Genomic DNA, 18,209 nt, shown 5'->3' on the forward strand with positions numbered 1-18,209 from the left:
ATGTCAAGCAAACACATCGCAGGAATAAATTGCTCTCCTTTCTCAATATGCAATCGGCCGCCGTCCATGACAAAACTAATTTGTTTGGAAATATGAGCACAGAAGCCCGACGAGGTTTACATTTAGATCGCTTTCTTAGCGAGAGCGGATCTAATGATCTATAACCTACCGCTGGTCACAGTGTAGACTGATGTAGCCACCCCTGATTACTGTAAGTGTTCAAGGCTTGTTTTAGGTATTAAGTCATTGAGTCTGACTGCAGCTCATTCCTCACTTCCCTTCAGCTTTATGTCTGCCTCCGTTTCTGCTTAGTCATACTTTCCTCCCTTCTCTTTGAGTCTTTCTGTATCATGCATCCACATTAACACTTTGATGATTTTTTTCCTTCTTCCTGCCTAAGCAGTCGGGGCTGTATATATATAGCATGAGGCTGTCATTATGATTACACATGAATCTCTTTCTGTTGTACTCTAAATTATCTTTCAGCAGTTTAAGTCATTAAATTTAAAGCTGCACTTTGCAATTTTTTTATCCACCTTGATATACTCAGGTGGTAGTGGAAAATGAAAATGTGAATTATTAAACTGAGGTGCAAAGTGGGAGAATTTATGTCGGAGTCCTGGATACAGAAGTAAAAGTCTTGTTCATTTTCTGCAAATAATATTAGGAGACAGCTGCAGCACTTCCACATATTGGATGGACACAAATTCTCCTAGTAGAATTAGTGCAAAAGATGCTGTTCAAAAATATCCTACGTCTTTGATTTAAAAAAAAGCCAAAGGTACAAGCCTGTTTACATAAAAAATCAATTACATAAGAAATCAAGAAGTTATTTATGACTCTAGAAGGGCACCTTAAGCCCTCTTGTATACAGAGATCGCACAATAGGGTCACCACAGAGTCCCTTCTTTACGCTGCCTTCTCTTTGCCACACAGAACCAAATAATGGAAACATAATGCCGCCCCAGTATGAGGTTTAAGGTAGCATGCTGGCATTGCGGAAGCAAAAGAGGCATGACAGGTGTGACGTTTAACAAAACAGCATTGGCCTCTAGTGTGACATATAACAAAAGTCTAGGCAGTGTTTTATAACACTAACAATGGCATGACATAGGGATGACAATCATCTCAGTGATCCGGCGGCTGATCTCGTCCCCTGCTCTGAGGGTAAAGAGCTCCTGAATCTCATTGCTGAATCCAGTTTGCAGACATTTACAGCTGCTGTTCTTTGAGTTAGCTGCTAACTCCTGCTAGCTGCTTTTTGAATGTCCCATGGTGGGTCGCACACATAACACATCATCAAAATGTCACACCCGTCCTGTGCATGGTTCCATCCTGCCGGCTGTCTCCTTTACACAAACTTTGATTCGGCACTGTGACTACCTCCGCTGGCAGCTTAAAGGCAAAAAAACTCTGTCCGCCATCCTGCGATCATATCTTTTAAAAGAGCGGCGAGACAGAATGGTGCCTCGAACAGGCAGTGTAAAAGAGGCTTCAGTACATGAAATCCAATCACTGAGTTTAAATTTCCGTTCAGCAGAAGCTGAAGATTAAGTTGTTTAAGAAAAGTGATTTTAAATTCTGTGGTTTAAATAATTGTATTTTGTGTCAATTTTGGCTAAATTTGGTGACTATGGCACGTTGTTTTGTTGCCAGATGAACGTTGAAGCTATCGCATTACCATGTGATACTGTCCACATTGTTGTTAACACTGATCATGTGGACTTAATTGGGGTAAAAAATGTACCATTCTCCAAAAAAATTGACTGCACCTTTGAAGTGAATTAATCAACTGCATCATATGAGTCAGTTATGATGCCAAACTCTGATTTTTGAGAATTTTAAATAAAATTTAGCCAAGTGCAGCTTTAAAATTTAACTATTTTGTATCGTTTATTGTCAAAACAAATGTTTTCCATGTTCAGTATGGAAGAAAATCCATTTCATAAACTGTGAGGCTTAAGGTACCCTGTAGAGTTTTCTAGTAGAACTAACAAACTTAGATTTAGATTAATTGTTTCTCACCCAAATGCATCATGTGTTTCCTTGAGGCGTAATAAAAAAAAGTTAAATTTCCTGTATTGTATTTTTTAAATCTGTGTTTGCTAGATAGCAATCATCTTCTGGAGCATTCTGTGTTTCAAGAGGTGTTACTGCCACCGAATATCAAAAATTGCATGAAACCATCAGCAAAAATGCATCACCTGCATGTTTGTGCATGAGATACAAACAAAACGAGGGCCCGCTCATCTAAACATTGCTCCATAGTGCTCATAGTGGTCGAAAACTCTGCAGGGCATCTTTTATCTCGACCCTGGTTGGTATTAATGAGCTGAAGTTCTCTTCTGTCATTCTGTTGTCTGTTGGTGCGTCACTGTGCGAGCCCTCATGTCTGTGTGTCTGTCTGTCTGACGGTTTGGTTCACTGGTTATGGTCCCTTGTTTAGGAGGGTCCCTATGTGATGCTCAAGAAGAACTGGGAGATGTACGAAGGCAACGACCAGTACGAGGGATACTGCGTGGACCTGGCCTCCGAGATTGCCAAACACATCGGCATCAAGTACAAAATCTCCATCGTTCCCGATGGAAAGTACGGCGCCAGGGACCCAGAGACGAAGATCTGGAACGGCATGGTCGGGGAGCTGGTGTACGGGGTAAGAGCTTTTGTTTCTTTTTTCTCTTTCTATGACAGGAAGTGGCTCTTCTCCCAGCTCTCTAAAGTGCAGCACCGTTTTAGACAGAAATGAGCTTTTCATCTACGCCGACTCATCTCATTCAAACATTAATTTTATGCTGTCAGTAAGATTCATGATGGTATTTAGAGACAATAATATTGTGTCTTCTTCTAATCTGTTAGTACTAATAATACATTTGTGCAGCAGCTTGGCTTTTGATAGAAAAATTGCTCCTAAAGCTAATTAATTGGCTAGATGTTAGTCATCAAAGTCAAATCCATTCATTCAAACTGTCAGCAGAGAGGACATAAAAGCAAAGATGTACTAAACAGAACATTTTGTTCGTCATTTGTTATTCTGATGACCTTTTGAAAATCATAATAAAGCCAAGAATATATAAATATACTTGTGCTTTTTAAAATGTCATCCTCACTTCTCAAATAAAAGCCAGTATTAAAGTTATAGCAGAGTTATGGCCAACACAACTAAATAAAGAAACATATGATCCCTACTTAAAAAACACAGCTCACATGGTAAATTAAGTTTAATGTTTCTATTCATCGTATTAATTCCATCAGTAAAACAACAGAGCCACGTCCTTCACTGATCTGCTGCTCTGAGTTTCTCTTTTTTTTATTCAGTATTTAATGAATATTGATTCTACTGTTTTCATTGCTGCAAAGCTGCTGTCAGTGAAACTCAACACTTTCGCAGAGGTTTCAAATTAAAAGCCAACCAGGAACAGGAGTAATCATGATTCAGATGCTGCAAGGCTTTTATTGTGAATATATGTTTGTTATATTTCCATATTATTGACAGTACATTAACTGCAGTTTGAAAAAAAACAAAGTGGAAGCATTCCAAGAAGCATGGTGATGGATGTTCAAAACATTAGGAGGTTTATTTCTATTGCAGACACCACACTGGCCTTCATTATTACCAATCAAAGGCAACGTAGGCGTGTTTCCGTTGCAGTTTTGCAAAATATGGCTTTTTTAAATCGTCTGAAATACCACCTCATGTGAGCATAAAGACTTTTTTTGTGATAAATAGGAGTTTTTTCAAAATTGATGTGTTTCCATTAGGTGTATTTTATATTCATAATTTTAATTTGTGCAATTTGAGGTTGATGAAAACCTGGCTACTGTCATGGTGTCTGAGTGGAGGTACTACTCTGGGTCTGTCATTCAGTCTGCCATGTCATGTCATGAAACTGTTGTTTATTGTGTTTAGTAGTTCAAATACTGTAAGTTGACCACTGTAGCAGGTACAGGTAACACACCGCGATCCTTATAAGATAGCAGCCCTGTTTTAATCATTTAACACAGCCTGACATCAACTTAACATTCATGTATCAAACACGTCGTGTTTTATGCAGAATTAAGCTTTTACAGAAGGTTTTAACTGGACAACAAGTGTTGATCTGCAGTTCCACTTAATCTGTCTGAATCACAGCTCCTGTGTGTTGTTTCCTGAGCAGATAATTAAACCCATCTGAAATGAAACTGTAAACAGGCCAGCGGTCTCTGGTGGTATTAATACTACCAGGAGTTAGTGGAGCATTAGAGCTGAGCTTCCTGTGTGCGTGTGTGCGTGCGTGCGTGCGTGTGTGTAGGGGGGGTAAAGAAGAAAGGCGGAGGTGTGGAGCTTGTTAGAGGATCTCTGAGGTGATGATTTGATTTGTGTCTTTCTGCTGCTGCTGACCTTGCAGTGGGATCAAAGTAGATGCAAGCTTGTGGTATTGGACCATATTGGGATTTTATGTCCCAAAAAGACCTTGAAGTGAGGATAGACAGAAGTGTGTTTTTGTACTTGAGGACAAAACCTTATGACAAAAGAAAGATAGTGAAAAGCTTTCATAATGAGGGTTTTGACTGAAAATTTGATTTACATTAATTTAGCGTTGAGTTAGATGTTTGATTTTATCGATAAAAGTCAGATTTGTTCCCTCTTTGTCACTGATGGAGGACATGGAGCAGTACTTATTGAACCTTTTCACAATTTTTAAGTTTGCTTTTATTGTAAAACACTCTCAGATGTGCAGGAAATGATGTGTTTTATGTTTACATGAGCAGCAATAGCAATTTGTTTGAGATTAGAGCTTTTCTGTTCATTTTTTTGTGATGAGCTAAGTGGCATTTTCACAAAGTGGCATTTTTCTCGCCTGCGCCTCTTTGGTACTGCAGTGACTCATTGTGAAGTCGACTGCAGCGAGTGCGAGCAGAGGCACAGTTCGGGATGTGTCAGGACTGATCAAACAGTACACTGCACTTCTGGTGTTAAGACTAACCAGGTTGGTCAAAAACACGGGAATAAAAAGTGCAGCTGTGCTCTTTGCCATTTTCATCTCTTTAACAAGTACACTGAGCGGAAACACTCTTGTCCAAAAGATTGACTCTGAATGGAGAACAAGATGGGCAAAATTCTTTAAACATAGATTCTCAAACAGAAAAAGTCAAACATGAATCTGTCATTAACACTGTTGGGAAGTAACTAGTTACAGTAATTAAATTAGAAAATAAATACACACTTCAGGAGTTACTAATCAAAGTGGTGGTGATTGCAAACTTACATATGAAAAATCTCTTTCCAATAAAAAGTTTTGCATCTTTCTGCTGTGCAGAAATGGCTTCTTTTGGCATATTTTTGGACAACACGTGTCAGCGAAGCTTTTGAGACCAATTTGAGCACATTTATGTTATTATGTTTTTAGGTCTTTTCAGCTTCATTGCCCTGTTTAAAGCTTTTGTTAGAAAAACAATCAAAAAGTAATCAAATGTAATAGTCATTAGTTATGTAAATTATTACATTTTTAACAGGGTAATTGGTAATCTGTAACCTATTACATTTCTAAAGTAACCTTCTCAACACTGGTCATCAGACAGTTTGACTTTAACCCTATCAGTTCAAGACCTAACAATCATTCCTGTTTAGGATTTCTTTGTTCGTTCATAGTCATAGTTTTGATCTTTGGGGCAGGAAGTGGGCCAGTTTTTACTTCAAGGTGCTGTATACAACATTTAGAGCTTTAATATCATATCAAACCACTATTTTCTATGTAAAGATACAGTGGAGTAGTGGCATCCTGAGCAAGCTGCAACCTGCGAGGCTGATAAATGAACCTCGCATGGAAGTGCCAAAAATTGTAGTTCATTTAAAGGCCACTTGAGGCTGTCTTGAAAACAAAGTAAATTCCTCGTAAACACCCATGTAAAATTCCCAACTTTACAGCAGAAATAAACATGTTTACAGTCTGCTCCAAAAAATCGTTTGGTTTTGTACGGGAGGTGACTCACCTGTTTGCATTTTACTAAGGCTTAAAGTTACGAATAATTAAGGGAAGGCCACTTTAAGTGACAGGCTGTCTGCGAGGCATCATCACAGTCTATACGTTGGATCCACCCCTCGCTCCTCCACAGCTCCCAACCCCTCGTCCAATTTCAAAATCCAAGATGCTGACAGCCGAAATGCTGAACTCAAGGCTCCAAATGGCAGTCCACAAACCAGTGGGTGACATTACGGTAGCTATTTCCATTATTTATACAGTCTACAGGTCAAACGCAAGACTTTCACCAAGGAGTATAAGGTTTGAGTCCCATGTGGAACTAATATTTACGGCCAACCATGGTCTTTTTCTAAGCCACTACATCGTTTTCGTGCCTAAACCTAAGAAAAATTAAACCTAACAAATCAGTAAAAGCCATTCAAAGGGCTGATAATGGCCTTCTGAACCTACTAGTAAGTGCAACAGGTCCCTAATCACCCATGTCTGTGAGGCTTATAACTATAGATAATAGGCATTTAATGGGTTAACATCCCAATCAATTAAATCTGCTAACTAACTAAAACTTTAAAATGAGTGTAGTAGAAAGTACAATATTTGCCACCAAATTGTAGTGGAGTAGAAGTATGCAGTACCATAAAAGGGAACCACAACTACCCTAAACTGTCCTCAACTGCAATACTTGAGTAAATGTACTTGTATTCTAGTCTTGGTTTTGACCCAAAGAACCTGTCTGTAACAGTTTTTGTAGTAATTGTTAACTGCAGGATAAACTTTAAAAATGTGAAGGCTGAAGTTTAAAATAAGAACATAAGACCAACCAGTGGGCCCTCACAATTCTAGTAATACCAGTGTGTGTGTGTGTGTGTGTGTTTGTGTTTGAAAATACATGTTGTGCACCAGTGTGTATAGACAGTGTTGCACGAAAGTGTGCCACTGGGGGCATGGGGAAAGCTGGCAGCTTTTTCTACAGCGTTCATGGGAACGTCTGAGGACATGGAAGCTGTCAGCACTTTCCCGTCTTTGCTTGGAGACCATTCATTTCTTCCTGGCTCTCCCTGGGAAAAAAACCCAACAAAAAACACACCACCACAAAAGCCCTGTCTTCTTTAACCTGCCATGTATTTTAGCACGCACTAAATGCCCCGAGGCTGTCATCTTAGTGCATTTCGCTGAGGATGAAAGAACTTAAGTCTCTTTCATTTTCTGTTCCCGCGTCCCCATTTTCTCCTTTTCCTACCTCACTAAGTGTCAGATGGTAGTAATGAAACTTTAAATTCTTGCTGATATTAAACCCCCATGCTCCCCAAAGCCAGGCGTACAAGGTCACAAGTGTTGCTAAGTCACCAGCTGTAATCTGGTTTGTGGATTCTCAGCACGCCAGTGTGCACTTTTCCACAGCTGCAGACCTCAGAGGTGGCTGTATCCCATTTTTTGCCTTCCTGTGCTGTAAGCATATTTCTCCGACACATTATTTTATCCTCCCTGCTGATTCTCACAGAGTTTCGGCTAAGCCTCTCAGCATTAGAGCGGGGTTTCAGAATTTCTTTTTCAATTTCATTTCTTTCTCTCTCTGTTTTAACTTGATCACTGCGAGACGCATTCAGCCGCCGTCTAAACTTGATCGCTTTGAGATTTGTTCAGTCAAGGGAGAAATTCAGATAAAACAACACGAGCTGCGGAGAGAAGAAAAGGGGTAATTGTTGTTGTTTTGTTTTCTGATGTCTGGCTGGCTGTTGGCCCTCGGCATGTCATATCTGTGACTAAGTGATGTGTGATTGTTTCACAGCCCAGCTCAGAAAGATGATCCATCATTTGCATTTGTTTATCTGTCATCATTTGGATTTAGAGTTGCTCTCATTCACATGGCTGATCAAATTCCTTTTCATCTAAATCTCCCCCGACAGAAAGCGGAGATCGCTGTGGCCCCTTTGACTATCACGTTGGTCCGGGAGGAGGTGATCGACTTCTCCAAGCCCTTCATGTCGCTGGGCATTTCCATCATGATCAAGAAGCCCCAAAAATCCAAACCAGGGGTGTTCTCCTTCCTGGACCCGTTGGCCTACGAGATCTGGATGTGCATCGTGTTCGCCTATATCGGCGTGAGCGTGGTGCTCTTCCTGGTCAGCCGCTTCAGCCCGTACGAATGGCACACCGAGGAGCCCGAAGAGGGCACCGACGGTCCGCCAAGCGACCAGCCCCCCAATGAGTTTGGTATCTTTAACTCCCTCTGGTTCTCCCTGGGCGCCTTCATGCAGCAGGGCTGTGACATCTCCCCCAGGTAAGACCTGCTTTTATCACACTGTCAAAAAAGTTCACCTAAAAAAAAGCACAACAGTTACGTGGATGTTTGCTTTATTCGTCCTCAGGCTGGAGACGCATTACATGACTTTTAGACCAAATATAATCACTATTGTGCCATCACGTCTGTTTGGATTGCGTCTATGTTAGTCTCAAATCCCTCGCCTGCCAATCCAGTTAAGACCTTCATCATTATTGCAAGCATGTTTGATTGACACAAACTGGACAAGTCTTGACACCCTGCGGTGACAAGCCGCCTGTGACAGCGAAAAGGAAAAAAACCCAACTGAATCAGTATGTTGTTCAGTCTTGACATTGTTAGTCATGTTTAATTGTCACTTACACACAAAAAAATGGTTGTCAGAAGTTTTTAAATTCAGACTATCCGTGCAACTGGAGATGGAAAATAATCTGTTGTTATTGTGAGTGTAATTTTTTAATATTTTCCCACTCTAACAGCTGTGTATTGTGTCCTCAGCTTGAGTCCAAACTGATGTTCATATTCAAGCTGCAGCCTCAATCATAAACCACAGAAATAACTAAAAGAAAATACTGCACATTTTGATTTCTTTTTCTGACTCTAAAGTGGATTTTTGTTGGCACACAACAACAGTCCACCCTGCATTTGTATTTAATACATTTCAACCATGACCTCTAAATAGTTTATTATTTTGTTTGTGTCGTAGAGTTAATGCTGTGAAAACCTCATGATTTAGTCGCTGTCAAACTACCTTCAGTGTTGACTTAATTTAAGATTTGTAATTCTGTAATTCTGTGTTGGCCAACCCTAAAGACGACCAAAAAAAGCTTTGTGGTTAAATTTTTGAAATATGTTATAGTATAGTATGAATGCTTGTTTGCCTGGTTTTTCAGAGTGAGACGGAAAGGTCACCGTCAATCTGATGTGTGCTTAGTATAAAGACTAAAAACGGGTCTAAACAACTTGCCTGGCTTTGTAAAAAGTTCACATCAATACCAACCAACACCTCTAAAGCTCACTAATGTGTCTTGTTTGTTTCAGTACACAAACAGAAAGGAGTTACGTAACTCGGCTTCGTCTTGGCAAACAGTTTCTGTCCACCACATAGGCTACTTCAGGATGCTCCACGCAGTTACTGCGCCCCAGCTGTTGTTCACCAAGAAATACTTATAAGGACCGAGATCTTTTCTAAGAGGTGGTCTCGGTCCAGTTACAAACAAATTACAGGGTTTTCAGCACATTCCCTTATTTATGACAGCCCGCCAAGATAAAAACATTCTTCGCCATGCATTGATTTTTTATTTTTGTAGCTGGAGCGTTTATTAGGAGGGTTGTCGGATTATATATGTCATATATACATTTCAGTTATTCATTCTTGGAGCGCAAAGCATACTCTGGTCACAGACGGAGCAGCAGAATGCCAGACGCAGTGAAACGCCTCCATTAATTGAGTCAGGTCTTAAAATTTAATTTCACTCACCTCTGCAGCAGCTGCTCCTCTCATCCATCAATCTGCTAAGTGACGGAGGTGCCTTGAACCAAATATCATTGTGCTAGTTTAGCATGTCATTTGCTTGTTAGCACTAATCTCGAAATTAAGCTGAGGCTGATGGGAATGTTTGTTTTCTGACTATTAAACCAAAGTAGGTCTATTGGTCAATAAAAAAAGTTGACGTGCATTTATTTGAACTTGAGACAGGCGAGCTGTTTCCCCCAGTATCTGGTCTTGATGCTAAACTAAGCTAAGATCAACACATCCTGTTTCCTAACTTAACCCACAGACATGAGATTGAAATCAGTCTTTCCATCTCACTCTTGAAAAGAAAGCTGAACTACCTAAAAGTGGTTTATTAGTTTCTCATATATTGACATTTTGGAAATATGAGGTTTTCATCTGCTACAAAGTACATCATCCTACCAATTGTGGCATACTTATATTATTAAGTCATAACATATAGGTGAATATAGACAGTTTCGACTACAGTCTGTTATGTTGTTAGGTACTGTCTCATGTGTCTGCTGCTCATGTTGTGTGTGTGTACGCGTACGTGCACAGTGGCATCACACTTTTTGTTTGAGAGGAAGAGAGAGAGTATGTGTGCCTCTGTTAGTATTGATTTCTTGTCTCTCTCTCTCTTCTCCATCCATACTGTTCTTCATTGTCTGACCTGCATAAACTACACTGTTGTCTGCTTGTAAGGGAATTAGGTTCTCTCTGTGTCTGTCAGCTTCGGCAGTTGTGGCTCCACACTTGTCTTGTGTACCTGAGCTCCGGTTACATTAGCGACCATGGTTCCTGTAGACCCGCTGTCTGCTTCACAATATGAAACCTGTGTGATTCATTGGGAAACACACCGTCAAGGTGCCGTCTTTCACCGTGTCTGCGACTTCTCTCCCCTTTTGTCCAAATTACGAGACTCAAAGCCGGCATCCCTTGGGCTTCAGACCAGCATACTGGTGTCTAGTGAGCATGGTGTACTTTGGTGGAAGGGTGGAGAAATTGGGGCTTGTTCTTAACTGTCTTGCTTTGTCTCTCCCCAGCTTTTAAGGGCTGGTCGTCTTTGTTTTTAAATCAAAGATCAGGCTTCCTGTCCGTCATCACGCACTGGTATCCTCTCTGCTGTCATGGTCAAACCTATAGAGTGGTAAAGCCTGTAATTCTTGATGGTTTCTCATTTTCTGTACAGCTTTTCTTAGCTGGCTTTGTCAAGCTTAAAGTTCCAGCTAATGGATTGTTTGGGTTATTTTAAGCAACTGCTAAGATGGCTCCTATAGTTATTTTAAGTCTTTCATTTCTCTTATCTGCTTTAAGCTCTTATTGATCTCGTACTGTAATAGAGTTGGTAAGATTTTAGGAGATGAAATGAGGACCAAACCAGCCTGTATCTTTCAGCCTCCCCCACAACTGAGGAGAAACACACACGACGGAGGATCCTGAGGTACATTATAGCCCGGCCCTCACGTAAGTCACCTTTAGAGGCGACTATAGTGGGCCTGTGACTGTGATTAAGCGCACTTATTTAAGGAGTGCATTTGCTTTGTTCACATGTGTGCAGACCACCCCCACCCACCGCCATAACCACCCCTGCCCGCCACATCTCCGCCTGTGTACCACAGATAAGGACTCTAAAGCTGCGCAACAATGTCGCCATCAGAATGAAAAGTCTACATTTCAAACCTCTCTGTCTCTGGCTGTGGTCCCCGCTGCATTCCCCCTGTCACTGCTAATCCCATGGGCCTCTCCCAATCCATCAGCACAGAGCCCCAGAGCTCAGGAGCGCTTCCACTCCAGTTTAGCCTGACAGGGCAACATGCAAATCCCCTCACACAGGGGAGCTTAGATGGCGTGGAGGGAGTGACAAGGGCAGAGGGGAATGGGACGAATTTGAGGGCGAAGGGCCGCCGAGGCTCGCTCATGTGTTGCAGTTGCGAGCTGTGCTGGGCGGTGGAAACTCAGTCTGCAGGCAACACAGTCTGTGAAAGTTTTGGGAGGTTACATCCACCACACAAGAGCTTCATGAGGTGTGCACATAGTTTCCAGTAAATTTTGCATGAAACAGTTTATGGACCAGGTTTTGGTCGAGTAGATTTATGTTTTTGGTAGTTTTGGTGACATAAGTGGGAGTGGTGGCCACATTATGTCAGTTTTCATAAACCATATCTTAGCTCCTTGTAATGCAACATGTGTGGTATGCACGGGGATTGAAGTAATGCTCGAATGAACATTTTTATGTTTTTATGCAATCTTGTTTGCTAATCCAGTGTTTTAACTCAGTCGCTGGCACAATGTTTTCAGGGTTGTCGGTCCATCTGCCCTTTCTCCTGAACGCAATATTACAAGAGTGCATTAAGGGTATTTTCTAATTTTTGGCAAACATGTCCACTTGGACAAAAAATGAAGTGATTAGATTTTGGTGGTCAAAGGTCATTGTGACCTTGTGTCTGTCTCATTATGGTGAATGTGATATCTCAGGAGGAATTTCCTCAAATTTGGCAACAACTACTTGACTTCATCGATGAATTATTTAGACATCATTGTTGTTTGTCCGTGTTTTAAAATTTGTAGCTTCTTTGCAGCAGCATTCATATCTAAAGCTTTGTCTTCTGTCATGGCTACGTATGAATCTGAAACTTGTATGGTTGGTGGAGGCATACAGCTGTAAGGTAATAATTCAGGTTTACTTTTAACAGCACAAACTTGTTGTAAATTGCTTATTCTAACCTGATGAATGGCACCTGTTCATGAGCAGGTGCCATTCTGTGAGGTTTGATCATTATCATACTCAACACCACTGATATTGCTAAATAAAGCTACCTGATCCGCTCAATTTATGAGCAAGTTTCATCCACAAAATCATCAGCAGTGAGTAAAGACAAGATTTTAACAAATTCTGTTAAAGTGGACATTGTCTTGTCTTGTCAGAAGTTATTTGGAATAGACTCATCTGTACAGCTGTGACTCCCACAGGGCCGAGCCCTTCTGGTCATTTGGTTGGTTGATAACTTCATGTCCAGCCAAATTCTCATTGTACAGACAGTTACTGGTGCTACTTTTAAAAAGTTATGTGGCCACCAAAACTAAAAAAACAAAACAAAACAAAAAAAAACACCAAAAGGGCAGCACTCTGCGCCTCATCATGCCGCTGGCGTTTGTAGCATAGTGCAAATGTGCACTCCTCCTGAGTCCAGTTGCAGCGCTGCTCTCTGAGGCAGAAAAGACTTTGGTGGACACACAATGTTACCAGCTGGTCATTTTAGTTAATCTATGTGCACTTTTTTTTTCTCCTTGACAAATTGATTTGTTAATTAAGTAGAATTTCTGTGCACCACGTTTTTCTTCCCGCTCCACCAGTTCTAGAACCAGATTAGCCATTGGCTTGTCATTTGAGGAAAGTTGTCGTTTTGTGGTATTTTATGACAAAAAAATAAATTAAAATACTGCCACAGGTTATTAGCAATCAGCCAACAAAGTCATAGGGGTAGAAAAAAACTTGCCACTGGGCAAAAGAAGCCCACAGAGCTGGATTATCTGCTAAACATCAGCAAAAGCATCTAAACGAGATGTTTAATTTATTTATTTACCCATTTCATAACACAACAGGAAAGGTAAAGGTTGAAATACCACTGAACATCTTCCCCTCCTCCTCTCTTCCTCTCTCTTAATAATGGTTAATACCCCCTTCTGCTCCCTCAAGGCAGCCCGTAATAATTAATTCAGTGATTAATATCCTGGTCTCCAATGGTAATGTCTCCGTGGTAACAGGAGAAGAGGGGAGCTTAAATGAAATGGCGACACGATAGTCTTTTTAATTGACTACAAATCCCAGATGAATAGAACTCGAGTTTATTCTGGAGGATTCTCCTGAGACTGCAGGATGTCGTGTCACTGTGTCGGAAATATAACATGAAAATGAAGGCAGCTGCTAACATGCAGGTGTCATCGGTCATTCCAGGTGTTTTCAGTCACTTCAGTCTTCAGATGGATCATCTTTGTCTCTGCTGCTGAGTCATAGTCGCCTCGTCTCTGGGCGAGCTAATGAGGATGCGGTGATTGGCTTGATTAGTCCTGATTAGCTCCGAGCGCTGGCATGCTGATGGCAAATTTCCTGATGGCTGCAGATGAAGCTGAACATTTAATTTGAGTTGTGAATTTTAGGCCAACAAAAGCTACGTTTCGAGAAGGACAAATGACTTTCAAGTGGTCTATCTGCAAGATTCCCCATTATTCTATTATTTCAATGCCAATTAGCTTTGTTATCCAGCCGACACGCGGCCGTTCTGCTGCATCACTTATTGCGTATGTCAGCAGTGCTCGTCCTCCATCACACTCGGTTAATTTGTCGCACTATTCTTGCAAATTACAGACATTGCTTTAGGCTCCGTATGTACAGTGGTGATCCATAGCTTCAAAGTCAGAAGCCAATTTACTGTTTCCTGCTTTGATTTTGTTGCAGTGGCTAATTGAGTATCTTTCATCAAAAAGAAACATTCCCAGTTGCCACTGAAATTGTTATTTGTTTGGCCTTGGTTCAACAATTTTTTCTTATGATCTCTTAATACAAAGAGTGCATGCCTTTGAGTCTTTGTGCAGCTACAAGGACAATTAAGTGCTCTCTACATGCAACAATTGGCAATAACAGCAACTTCTCCTATGAAGACATTTGATATTTTTACAACTGTGTTGTAAAGTATTGTCATACAGCCGCCTCCTCCTGGTGTCTACAGAGGTTTATTATTGTCATTATATAAAGCAGTTTTGCACAATGATATGTAGTTATAGCCCCCTCTATTTTATGTATTTATTTATGTATTTATTTATTTATTTATTTAACCTTTATTTAACCAGAAAAACCTCTTGAGATTAAAAACTCCAACTCCAAAACAACAATATAAAAGACAAAAAGAACATAAACTAATGTTATCACAAGGAAGGACTAAAAAGTATGATAATTCATGTATGTTAATATATTAAATATTAATTAAAATAATAAAAATTATAAAAGTATGTTAATATATGCACAATATAAGAAACCATTAAACCAAGACAATTAAAAGACCGGCTAAGAATGCCATGATACACAAACAGAAAAACAAACATGATATATGATATATGATATATGGTTTGAACCAGGATTCAATAGTTAAAGATTTAGGGTAAATAAAATTAAACAATTAGATCTTTTTGTGATAAAATGGAAAAAATACCCCAAAATAGAAGATAAAAATAGTAATGACCACAGGGATGATATAAGTCATTAGGTGCTGCAAATAAGCAGGGATGGCTGACCATGATGGGTTTTTCAGCTATACATCTGAACATCTGTAAAGTTGCTTTGATTAATCTGTAGGAAATTAGTGGACGGCACACAGATTTGCATTTTCCAGGCCAGAAAAGGCATCACCCGCCCTGCTCTGCTTCTGAATGGCTTGTGGTTGTTGCCTTCATACGTTAGGATGGCCATGTTTAGACGAGGAGTGAAATTGGTTAACGTTCAGGTAAGAGTGTCAGGGTAAGAGTGGCACAAATTTGCAGACTGGACAAATTAAAAGTGAACATGTTTGAAAATGTGAATACAAAACTACAGATCCACTTATGATAAAACCAGAAAAAAAGGTTCTTCAAGGTCGACAGGCATCATGGAGCTAATGGAGAGATGATATCTCAGGTGTTTGAGAAAATCCCTGCAGATTTGATCTGTTTTGGGGATGATGCACTCGGAGCAGTGGGTCCTGCAGAGAGCAGAAAAAGCCCAAGTTGGCTTTGATGGTATATCAGCAGCACTTTGGCCTTCTCAGCTGCCGTCGCTGCCATTTGAGCCAGCATATACTGCAGAAACCATTTTATTGGAACAGGCTATTATTAAAGAGCCTTTATTCTTCATTTTAAAGAAAACAAAAAATATTTTTAATTTACTGTTGATGCAAATTATGAACAACCAAAATGTTTTCTTCTTATCCTTCTAAATTCAGGGTCCTGAACATTTCCACAGCCCTTATTTTAACAACAATAGTCATACATAAACACGTCATACTTACCACTTTGCTGCTCTGAGTTTATCTTTTGAAAGAATACTTTTTTTCTTAGGAACTGTCAATGAACACACAACACAACTAACACTTCCTATATTTTAAAGTCATTATTATGGTTATTATTAGTCTTATAATTATTATTAACAACCATATTGTGATATGTTAACATATTACTATTTTTTTTGCATCATATTCTATATTACATTTACATTACAACTCTGAACTATACAGTATTTTATCATACCTCTGACTCTTAACTATACTTCTTCTACTCTCATTTTTTTAAATGTACCGCTCATTATTCATTTCATTCTTCATTTCTTAAGGCCTGTTTATCTGTGCTATTTCTATGCTATATCTTTGTGATGCTTCAAAAACCAAATTTCTCCACTGGGGATCATTAAAGGTTTATCTCAACTTAACATATCTTATTTTGTATTGAAAATGCCCATAGCTCAAAGGACATAATCCCCCCATTTTAGCTAGGCTTTTAATGTGAAATATCTAAAGGGAGAGTTGAGTTTTGCTGCCTGTAGCTCAGCAGCCCTAAAAAGAAATGGTAATAGGGAATAACGTGAAGAAAAAAAGCATCAGTATTACCTGGAGTAGTAGTACCTGGGAGTTGTTGTACTGGTGTTATTAGTGCAGTGGAAATGTTTATTATACTGAATTTACCTTGTGGGTGGGAGTACAGGTAAATCCACCTGCATGTCTTTAATTTGCAGCCTTTATTGTCGACAGTGCCTTTATCTGTTTATGCTGGTTGTTATTTGATCATTTAGGGTTCTACACAGGTTGTAAATGTTATATCAGGGCTGCAGCTGAGGCTGGGCGGGAGGCTGTGGACAGAAAATGGAAGTAGAAGCCGTGAGCAGGATCTGGAGTGACAGTTTGTCTGCTATGAATAAGTGAAATGGTGTGGTCTCGCCCCAGGTATCACCCTGGGAGCAGACGAACACCTCTTCATTTATTTAGGCTCCACTCAAGGTCAGCGTTCTCCTGTCTCTCCGCACGTCTTTCACTCCATCACCTCCTCCACTTCATGTTGCTGTGTTTTTTTCGCTGTCCCACAAATATTTATAAATCCTGTACAAAATCTACACACGCTCTCTGCAGCAAATCATCTCTGGCAGCAGCTTTTTATTTCCCTGTTTTTCATTTTCACATCAAAAGGATATAAAAGATGGAACATTAAAGTTTTCTTTATCTCAGGCTGGTCATTGATACTTGCGTGAACCATATTGTATTTATTCCCGAGATGAGATTTACTTTGCTGCAGTGTTTCTTCTTTTTCTTTGAATTTTCATTTAACCGGCTCAGCATTATTTTTACTTTTAAAGCTGGGGAAAGCAGAAATCGGGAAAAGGAGAAAAAAAACAGCAGAACTGGAAAGTACACTCTCCTCCTGCAGCTCTCTGCTCAGTGTCCTAAGCCTGTCTTATCAGACGACCACGGGCATATGCACGCATTTCATACAACAGTAACCCAGTGTTTCCCAATCTTATTTCACTGTAGGATTGCACACTAGCCCCTCTTTACCCCGCTCTCCCTCTGTCTCTCCGTTTATCAGTCCACAAATAAGACAAGAATTAGCTGGCCAGCCACACCACGGTCCTTCCACTTTGCTCCCGGTCGCTGTGAACTGCGTCCCCGGGAAAAGAGTGGGCAGCAGCTCCACAGACGGACCTTTAGCAGCTTGAAGTGAGCCAGGAGTGCAGGGTGTCGCAGCAAACGCACCAGATCTGACCTCTGTAGCAGCAGCAACAGAAAGTCTGCTGATTCGGCGGGGAGGTTTCCCGTGGCTGGGGTTTGTAGTGGCTGGATTTGGGTTGCTGTGGCCTGTAGACTATATAAAGATGGATAATGCATCCCAATTTACCCAAACTAGGCTTAAATAAAGCTAAAATATCCCAGATATGGCTGCTGCCGTCCCGTGCTGGTGACATCATTGAGAGCTGCAGTCTGCGCAGTAGCGATATCCGTGGTGGGGGAGTTCCTGCCAAAGCAGCAAGCAGCCCCATTGCATGGGTTGTCTGTCACAGCTATCAATCATGGTGGAAAATCATGAATAACTCATTAAAACCAAACTTATTGTCAAAACTATCACTTGAATAAAAATCAGGGTGATGAGAACTACCTTCAGTAACAGAAACCATCTTTGGTAAAAATTTATTCGGAGTGTACTTTGAGTTTTAAGTTTTAAGCTTTCACTAACATGGAGGGGCGGGCTTTATGACCTACACTGCAGACAGACACCAGGGGGAGATCGAAATGTTACACTTTGGGGGAACTGTTATGTTGTCCATCTTGCTTACTGGAGGTCGTCTCTGGAGTTGCTGCCCGCTCTCCTCCTGGTAAGGCGCTCTGCAGCAGCGTTATTTGAGGCTCTAGCTAATGTTAGTTACATAACTGTGAACCTAATGCCATAGCCATGAGCCTTT

At 40.5% G+C, this 18,209-nt stretch overlaps 1 protein-coding gene across 2 annotated transcripts in view; it reads left to right on the forward strand.

The window, feature by feature from the left end:
- Positions 1-18,209, forward strand: part of gria4b (glutamate receptor, ionotropic, AMPA 4b) — a 146,262-nt gene that overhangs the window by 106,922 nt on the left and 21,131 nt on the right. For both annotated transcript variants that reach the window (XM_042498982.2, XM_088088939.1), the window contains exons 10-11: positions 2,447-2,653; positions 7,865-8,238. In XM_042498982.2, the coding sequence (XP_042354916.1) occupies positions 2,447-2,653; positions 7,865-8,238 (581 nt within the window). The remainder of the gene's footprint in view (positions 1-2,446; positions 2,654-7,864; positions 8,239-18,209) is intronic.

This window comes from Plectropomus leopardus, chromosome 15 (assembly GCF_026936395.1).
Source record: "Plectropomus leopardus strain MGB_pleo_1.0 chromosome 15, ASM2693639v1, whole genome shotgun sequence".
Lineage (NCBI taxonomy): Eukaryota > Metazoa > Chordata > Actinopteri > Perciformes > Serranidae > Plectropomus > Plectropomus leopardus.